Consider the following 9,406-nt stretch of genomic DNA (forward strand, 5'->3'; position numbering starts at 1 on the left):
AAAAATAATCAATTAAAATTGTTATTATCATTGAATATCATTATTTTTGACATAATTTGAGTTTTCGTTTACATCAAAACTTATCATATTTTAGGATAATTTTAATTTAAAATGTAATTTTCATATTTTTCAAACTAATTCTAAAAATATTAAAAAAATATTTTGTTATAATTGTTAAAAAAATATTGAGTTGCATTTCAAATAAAAAGGTAAAGATATTAAAAGTATTCTAATTAAAATATGTAAAATTTAATATAGTTTTAAGGAAATGGTCAAAAAAAAAAAATTACACATAAAATAATCATGATTTTTGTTAACTGGACGGATCATTATTTATATGATATCACACATGAAAGAAAAATTTCTGTTTTTAAAATTATCTAATTAACTCTATACTCATTTTTTTAATATTTTTATATGATATCACATATTCGTAAAAAAATAGATAGTTTAAGATGCAAAAAAAAAATATTTACTTAATGAATATAATATGAACGAATATTACAAGTACATCATTTAATAAAATAAATAATTAAAAACTTAAAATTCATATCCGCGCTGGGTCATGTTGGCCTCGTGCATTTTACAAAAGATTAGTCTGAAATTTGATTCGTCATTATCTGGTTAAACAAAAACCACGTGCACATAATTATTTTGCGTTGATTGTTACAAAATATTAGCACAGATTCCCAACATTATTGGGAATAAAACATAGATTTGATGGTCATACATTGTTACATCACACAATGTACTTCTACAAAAGAAGAGGCAGCAAAATGAGGGAGGTTTGTAACTTGTTCATGTTGTTCTGTTGATCTCCTTGTTGTGCTAGCTTTGGTGGTTATCTGGTCATGGACGATTAAGAGTTTGAAGCGTAGCTGATTCACGCAGCCAAGTTGCTCCGACCGAACCGCTTGATGTGAACCATCCCATGTTGTATTTTGAGAGGTAGAACGGTGCGTCTATTCCCCTCAAAAGCGCTTCAACGGCTGGCCTTAGTGCTCCGTCTCCAACCATTTTGATGTGTTTCCCCCAACCAGTCAATATGCTTCCACAAAACAAAACAAAAATGGTTAGCAAAAAGATTTCAAATATTTTGAAAAACCGCATCAATTCGTTTAAGGACAAGGTTATATCGGCAACTAAACGGAAGAGCTCTATTACCTCAATAGTTTAGGTAACTCATGACCTTCCTTCACAGACAATGGAGCGTATGTTAAGCAACCAAACATGGACCATTTGGCATGCAGCACCAGAAAACATAATGTGCAAATTCAAGCAAGACTTAGACCACACGTTCTCCCAAACTTGCCTAGATCTCTCCTAAAGCGCCACCAGTTGAGCGCCTCGTTTCCGTTTTCAAAATCAAGCCTGTGCACTACTAGAAACACACGAAAATCAATTCCAAAACTTGGCCTTCACAATATCAGTGTGATCTTTCCTGACCAAAGTGCCAGAGCATCTGAGCATGTTGGTAAGAGCATTGTAGAAGGCAGAAGCAGACGAACCATCCATTTCGTTAACTTTATCGAATAAGCTCTGAGCCTGGAGCCATACATTCTTCTAGCAGCATTGATGCATTTTCAATTACATCGATACAAAACATGTCAACAACGCAAGATATCTGAGCAAAATGCAGCCACACAGCGAAACACACGTGGCCTGCGACCTTAACAATTGGCTCGTATCTTTAACTTTCACGCAGCTAAGTTCAAGGAGAGAGATCCAATAGAAGGAAAAACCTGCAAGCATTTAGAATGGCGGAGAAGTTTACAACATTTGGTTTTATTTCCAGCTGATGCATTCGCAGATAACTTCTAATATACAGGAGAGCTCATGCATACCCTCTTTACAATTTTCTGATCGTCCTCTGTTTCATCTACCAATTGACGTAGAGAACAAGGAAAAGAGAACGATCCAACTTCTAAGTTACTAGCTATAACTAAGTGACTAACCAAAGAGAAATATACCTCTCTCACAGGACAAAACTAGAACTGAAATTCAGACAAAAAAACCAGTCGCAATTCAGACAAGATAACCAAGAACAGAACACAATCTCAAGTATTAAAGTTGTGATTGACTAAACGTCACGAGATAATACAAAAACTCAAAATACAAAAACTAAAAAAAAAAAAAAAAAAACATGTCTTTTTAAAAAGAGAAAATATAAATTTAACTCTTCTTGTTCCCGTTCACCACCTCATCAGGAATCACTTTAAGATGCTTCCTCTGCTTCGACTTGGCGATCTTCTTCAACGTCTTAGGGTTCGTAATCTTCTGCAGCTTCGTCCCCGTCCTCAAAACATTCTCCGCCTTCCTCTTCTCCCTCTCTTCCTTCTTCTTCCTCTTCTCCACCTTATGACTCCTAATCTCCTCCTTGAGCTCGTTCTTCCTCTCCCTGTACGCCTTCTTGATCTCCCTCTGCCTCTTCATCTCCTCCAGATCCGGCCCCTTGTTCCTCACGAACCTCCCCGACGACCTGTGAGTCCGCGGCGTCTTCCAGTTGCGTCCCGATACTTTCCCGGCGATAACGCCGTCGTACGTCGGTCTCCCGATGGCGGCCACGGCCACGGGCTTGTCTGGATCTTCCGAGGAGGCGACGGCGCTGCGTTTCGCGGAGGGAGGGTGGGCGGAATCGATGTCCATCGAGGCTTCGTCGGCGTCGGCGGCGGCTTGTTCCTGAGATTCGCGTTTGCGTTTGGCGGTTTTGCCGCCGAATCCTTCGTCGAGGCACCGGAAATCTGTGGTGCAAGCCATTTTCTTCTTCTTGTGGCTGTGAGGTTTAGAGTTTTAGGGTTTTCAAGTACTTATATATATAGAGGTAGGTGTCCGGTTTTGGGCCTCCCGTCCAAATCCAATTGAACCGAACCGGAATCTCTATGTAAGCCCAATTACGCTGGTTTAATTGGTGCAAACTCCAATTCTTAACTAATACGATTTGTTGAAAATATGCTAATACTATTCAATTTCTGCATGGAATTGACTGAAGCTAACCATCCCTTAACAAATCTTCGCTTGTTACACTTGTGATTTGGAACTCAATTTCAATACACATGTTAAAAATGAAGTTTGTTTGAATGAAAAAATATTTGTCTTTAAGATTGTTGCTTTAATAGTACAACATAGACGGTGTGAAGAAGTCTAACAAGGTTGATAACCAATTAGACAATTATAAAGAAATGTGAATTTATACTAAACCAAGCGCGTACACCAAGTTGAGTCAATGTAAATTTGAACTTGAATTCGGTTTAGATAATGGTTTGGTATATAGATCATGATCCAACAACCTATATTTCTATATCAAAAGTTTATTTTATGTAATTGATAACTATATAAACAAAAAAAAATTGATTATGAAAATAAACAAATCTTTAGAAAATAAATTTGGTCAAAAGTTATTAATTTTTGTTAATAGTCTTAGTCACAAAGTTAAAAAGTCTTTTTAATTTTTGAATAATTTTTTGAGTAATGCCAAAAATTAATGCAGTATTTATCTCCAATAAGACCAAAAATATTTTTAGCATTTTCCTAAGCTATATAATGCTCCCTCTCGTTCCACTAACAACAATGTGAACAACAACAATCTCTTGCACTTTTTTTTTATTTTTCATTTTGTCAATAAGAGTACACACATAATTAAAGGTTTGCTAGAATTCTTATTCAATTGATGTGAATAGAAGAAACATGCAATTTTATCTTTGAGACTCTAATAGCCATACGACAGTCACACTACAAAGCATTTTTTGAGTTAAGAAAATAAATTCCTAAGTCTCGACTTTGCCAAAAAACTTGTTGTCCATTTCGTTTGATTCAAGGTATTTTGGTATTTATTGAATGTTTATTATAATCTATTTTATAATTATTTAGATTGTTCCCTTTTATAAATTAAGGTCCTACAGTTCTCTGGAGCAAGCTTAATGGTAGTAGTACGTTAATCTCTGAAGAGATTTGAAGCTCTAGAAAAAAAAAATTTGGCTCCATTGATTGTCACGATGTTGAAGATGATGCTTCACTCACATGAGTCATCTACCAAGTCCGTGGAAGCAAACTTGGTCTTCTCAGCTTTTCCCCTTTAATTACATCAAAACTTAAATTACTTAGTTTAATATATATTTTCGTATTTGGTTAATATTGAATTCTTTATATTTTGACAATTGCATTTTAAGTTCAATTATAAATAAATTTGCTTCTGAAATTTAAATACTTTTGAAACGTTTAAATAAAATCATTGGGAGGTCTAACAGTGTATTACAAAATACATAGAATCAGGACCTGGAGCAGAACATTTCAATGTTACGTTCAACAATTCGCCAGTTCATATTCCCATCACCTTCCAATGTAAGCACTTGATGCGTCTCAGTTCTTTCATATCCAGTCTTTGCCTACATACAAACATAGAAGCTTGAGGATTTCTTGAAGTCTACAGAAATGTCCTAACTTCTAACATTTTTCTAACATAGTTGTGTTGTTTTCTGTGTTGAAAAGCTTCACATCATGTATAAGAAACATAAAATAATATGCATCCACTTAGTGGTTGATTAGTATTTTAAATTGATGCTCTAATGCAAATTTATCAAATGAATATTTTGTATCTTGAAGTTTATAAATTTTAAGGATCCAATACTTGATTGCAGGTTCATCCTTTTGTGTTTATTTTTTGGTTATAGACAGACAATTTCTGTGCACTCAGCTTTGATTCCTTTTTGTAGAAGATCGATGGTTTATACATGGAAACGTCTAATCAAGCAAAAAAAATTAACAAAAAGCAAACAGTCAACTTATTTCAAAGCAAATGTAGTATCAGCTTAAGAGAGAAAAACACTTCTTGAATTTGAGTCGATAATCAAAGTTATGAGAACAAAACCTTTTAAAAAAAAAGAACATGAAATTGTACCATAACTAACCGGAATTTGATTTTTGTTCTAGCTAATTACCCCAACCCCATCTAATTAACAAACAATATATCTCTCTGCATTGAGTTATAAACTGATTTTTCTGCAAGAATTCTTTTTCTCATTACATAAAACTTTGTCCAAGTTTTCGACAATACAGGATCATAATTGCGTTAAGAAAGAAAAAAAGAACATAACATTTAAGTTTTGACGCAGTTAAAGAGGATAAGGCCTAAAAGACTGAGCTGAGCCTGAGGCTAGATCACCGTAGGGTCGAGCCACTTTGGTTCCGGCTTTCGATCAGCCTTTGCCAAACCATCTTTCCACAATGCAGAAGAGTCAATGATGCCACAAGGTAAAGAAGAGGAACGCCGATCACACAGCCTTCCGATGCAAAATTCACCAATGTCTGGTAAGTACCAAGACAACACAAAAGATTACGTTTTGAAGATAAGAAAAAACATGCATTAGCATTAGCATATCATCATATATAGCTGAAGGACACAAATCTGAAGATCATACCAACATTCCAGCAGAAAGGTGTATGACTGGAACTATAACTTGATCAACTTTGTTGCCTTTTGCATACCCTTCGAAAGCAATGACCATGGAGAATGTGTGGATCGTGACAAATGCAAGAGCAATGATCGCTGTAAAGACATGGTAAAGACTACATCATGAGTACAACTAGTCTACTATAAGGAAATAGAACCACCTACGACTCAGTCAACAAGTCACAGAGCTAATAATCTACGTAGTAAAAAACAAAACTTTGGGTTCAGTTGACTCACCAGAGACGAGAAAGAATGGGACCTTCGAACATCTGTCGACATAGAATGTGGCTGGACCAAATGCGGGAGTTAAGAGGCTCAAACAAAAGAAAACAGCATGAGCCACACCATGACCTAAACCCCCAGCTGCATGCAATTGACTACAACAGTCTTAGATCATATCAAATAGTAAGAAACCGGATGCACAACAAGGGCCTGATGATGGTTCTCTACTCTAGGTTCCAATTTAGCATTATCCTTCTCCTACAACCAGAACAGAACTGCCTAAACACGATTTGACAAGCTTTAAGACCAATGCAGACATAATATCCTATTCTAGATCAAGATAGTTGCAGCCTATTTATCCCATTTATTTTCATGCCACTGTTTCTATTACTATCAGATGCCCAACAAGTGTTCTCTTTCAGCATTCTCCTTCTCCCACAATCATAAAATAACGCCTAAGTACGATTAGACAAGCTCTAAATCAAAGACAGAACATAGTATCCTATTCCAGAACAAGATAATTGCAGCTCATGTTTTTTGTTTCCACACAGCAGGAGTCCACAGTAGTGTTGTTCTAACATAACAAATCAGGAGATAATCTACGAACTCAACTTGGAAATTCAACAAATAAACAGGAATAGCGTACCTAGAGCAATCTGAAGCTTATCAGTGAGAAACAAGCGGGGCCTAGAGATCCGATCCGCAAAGGAATCCAAGACATCTTCAAGCCTCCTTCAGTATAACAAAAACAACACAGTAACACGTTTCAGAACTCAGAGCAAGCTATACAGCCAATCTGAGACTACCATACACATATATCAGCCCTTAAACCACAACATCGGAATAACAAAGGATAACAACTCAGATAGATTCCACTTAAGTATCAATCAACACAGATAACATGTTTCAGAATTCAGAGCAAGAGTTATACAACCATTCTGACTTTATCATGCTTATTATCAGATTAGCAAAAAGTATAACAGCTCAGATAGATTCCAGTTATGATGTGACAAGTATCATACTTTTTTAAGTCCAATATCAACAGCATAACAATCACTCGAAAGAAGAAGAGCAAAATGTATGAGAGTACTTAACATGTAAAGCTTCCAGAAAAGAAAGCGAAGAGCTTCCTGGAAGCAAACAGAGGAGAGAACAAGTAAAGCATAAGGCCACCACACATTGGCTTTCAGAGGGAGAAAAGGCCTCCACAGTCCCGACAAGATGATCAGACTCACTAGCCACACCAACGTACTGCAATAACATTAGAGAGAGAGAGAGTCTCATCAGAGGATTATCAGATTCCAAACCCTAAACGCTAACCACATCGAATTGAAACGAATCTCATCAACAATCAAGAAGTTAACCTGGAGAGAAGAGTGAGGATGAGAAATGGCTTTCTGGAGATGACGGAGACGAAGAGTGAAAGAGACGGTCCTAGAGCAAGAAGCGCGTAGCCTATCCCCGCCGCGACCGTCATCACTTTCCGATGATCTCAAAGGATCTATCTATCTATCTATTACCCACCCAACCACAAGTTGACCGTCAAAATCTCATAATGGTTTAATAGAAGATATAACCTTTTTGTCGTTTATTGAAAGTTACTGGAAATGTTTTTTTTTTTTCACTTTTCACCACGGTTAATTAATTATTTACTCTGGTCTTTGAAACAATTAAATATTGAAATTCACTGGAATCCTTTTCAAATACTACTCATTCACATGTTCTGCATATAGACATGGAATGAGATGCCATGTACGATTTATAACTCGAAAAAATCTACTATATTAATTTAGAGTCGTATTTTTTTATCTATTTAAAAATATTATCATTTAAATTTGAATATATTCAGACTTTTTAGAAATAATGATAGCATTTTTCATTATTAGCTTATACAGTATAACTCCTGTTTTTCTAAATATATTGTTAAATTTAGTACATATCAAAATATACTTACAAAATGATTCTAAGAATTTACGGATCAAAATTATTATCCCTAACCAATTCTAACCAAATGAAATACTAATCACTATAGTGACTTGATCTGTTCACGAGATCCATTGTTTTGAGACGTACTGATAAAGCTTTGCAAGTGTGTTTGTCAGCCATGCCAATTTTTTTTAAAAAAGAAGTGTGTTTGTCAGCCGTGTTCATTTGTTATAATTCCATTTTTACTCCTTTTTTATTACATGGTCCAAGAAAACCATTTAATTCATTATACTTTTTTATATATCAAACTTTTCTTAGACATGGAGGTATATAATTCAGTAGATTTTAATACATATGTTCCAACTATTTAACCAATACTAGAAATTTATATAATTTAATAAAATATATAGTTTTAACATTTGTAGGTGTTTACACATTTACATGTGTAAATTTTTTAAACGTATAAAATAAATTTGTCTTGATAATATCTAATCACGTGTTTTTATAAACATATGTTGTTTATAACAATATATAAACTATTTACGGTATTCTGCAAACATAAGATATAATAGATTTTAATCTTTCAAATTTGATAACAACCAAATCTCAATAGCTTATAAGAAATATAAACAATATATCACATAATTTATTTTTGTTTTACTTTATTTACGAACATATCTCATGAAAATCTAAGAAATGGTATGTCAAAAGTATGTATTCCAATCATTAACATAATTTAATATATTAATAGATGATTTGCATGATTAGAAAAAAGTCTTCAGCTTTATTTTTTTATTATAACAAATGTGTTAAGAATATTAAAATTTTATGAAAAAGTTATAGATATATTAAATCAAATTCAAAAACATATATATTTAACAAATGTGTTAGTTTCCTTATCAAACAGTTTAGTTTTTCTTTCAAAATTTGAATCTTCACAAAACAATATCACATGATATATTATTTACTATGCTGTTGTAATATATATTAGTCTGTAAATATACAGGATCAAAATCTACAAAATCATCTCAATAACAAATTTTTATTTTATTTTAAAGAAAAATATACGTTAAACTTACACAACATAAATTTTATAATTAATGTTTTTAAATTTAAACTATTATATATTATTTTTAAATTATGATTTCAAATTTAAAACATGTGTTAGAAGTTAGAACATAATATGTATTAGTTTACTCGTCATATGTTCAAGAATTAATATATTTAACATTTTAAAATAATTTTTCAGTTGATCTTCACAAATAAAAAATAAAAAAATATAACAAAAAATAATGTGTTTAATATAATATTTATCATAAATTTTTAAATATTTCAAATAAACAATTAGTAAAAATATAATTTTCTTTGATTACACAAACAAAAATTTAAAATTCAAATAATTTAAAATAATCAAAATATAATATGCGTTAAAGGCGGGCAAAAATCTAGTGTCATTTAAATCACCAACTTTCAAATTTAGTTGAAACAAAACATGAACTTTCTTATGGACTATTTAAAACATCAAGTTATCTTGACTAGTCATTTTAACCTCTAATCGTTTTGAAACTTTTAAGAAAATTGTTTCTCAAGGGAATCGAACTAGTGCACTTGTTGCAAAGCTAAACAATTAGACCACTTAGAATTCTAATAAATTTTTTAATCCCTAATAGCTATTATTATTAAACCTCCAAATAATCTTCTCCCAACCTAAATCCCTAATTGAAATCTGAATCTATAAACCTCCAAATCGTTTCTGAATCTAAAAACCTCCAAATCGTGCCATGGGTTTCCCATGTTTTTTTTTTTTTTTTT

The 9,406-nt window shown here is 33.1% G+C and overlaps 3 protein-coding genes and 1 pseudogene across 3 annotated transcripts; 1 reads left to right on the forward strand and 3 right to left on the reverse strand.

Annotated features, from left to right (window-relative positions):
- Positions 1 to 578: 578 nt before the first annotated feature.
- On the reverse strand, positions 579 to 1,568 carry LOC106331349 (pentatricopeptide repeat-containing protein At2g31400, chloroplastic-like). The gene is made up of 2 exons (XM_013769683.1): positions 1,165 to 1,568; positions 579 to 1,048 (listed from the first exon to the last, which is right to left on the reverse strand). The coding sequence occupies exons 1-2, from the start codon at positions 1,230 to 1,232 to the stop codon at positions 850 to 852; spliced, it is 267 nt and encodes an 88-aa protein (XP_013625137.1). The 5' UTR covers positions 1,233 to 1,568; the 3' UTR covers positions 579 to 849.
- A 432-nt stretch (positions 1,569 to 2,000) lies between these two features.
- Positions 2,001 to 2,793, reverse strand: LOC106331348 (nucleolar protein 58). Its single transcript, XM_013769682.1, has one exon. The coding sequence runs from the start codon at positions 2,755 to 2,757 to the stop codon at positions 2,173 to 2,175; it is 585 nt and encodes a 194-aa protein (XP_013625136.1). The 5' UTR covers positions 2,758 to 2,793; the 3' UTR covers positions 2,001 to 2,172.
- Positions 2,794 to 4,990: 2,197 nt separating this feature from the next.
- On the reverse strand, positions 4,991 to 7,203 carry LOC106331345 (gamma-secretase subunit APH1-like). Its single transcript, XM_013769679.1, has 6 exons — positions 7,033 to 7,203; positions 6,764 to 6,919; positions 6,315 to 6,400; positions 5,684 to 5,809; positions 5,415 to 5,542; positions 4,991 to 5,301 (listed from the first exon to the last, which is right to left on the reverse strand). Exons 1-6 carry the CDS (start codon positions 7,143 to 7,145, stop codon positions 5,155 to 5,157), a joined length of 756 nt encoding a protein of 251 aa, XP_013625133.1. The 5' UTR covers positions 7,146 to 7,203; the 3' UTR covers positions 4,991 to 5,154.
- A 711-nt stretch (positions 7,204 to 7,914) lies between these two features.
- LOC106329832 overlaps positions 7,915 to 9,406 on the forward strand; it is a 3,687-nt pseudogene continuing 2,195 nt past the window's right edge.

This window comes from Brassica oleracea, chromosome C3 (genome assembly GCF_000695525.1).
Source record: "Brassica oleracea var. oleracea cultivar TO1000 chromosome C3, BOL, whole genome shotgun sequence".
Lineage (NCBI taxonomy): Eukaryota > Viridiplantae > Streptophyta > Magnoliopsida > Brassicales > Brassicaceae > Brassica > Brassica oleracea.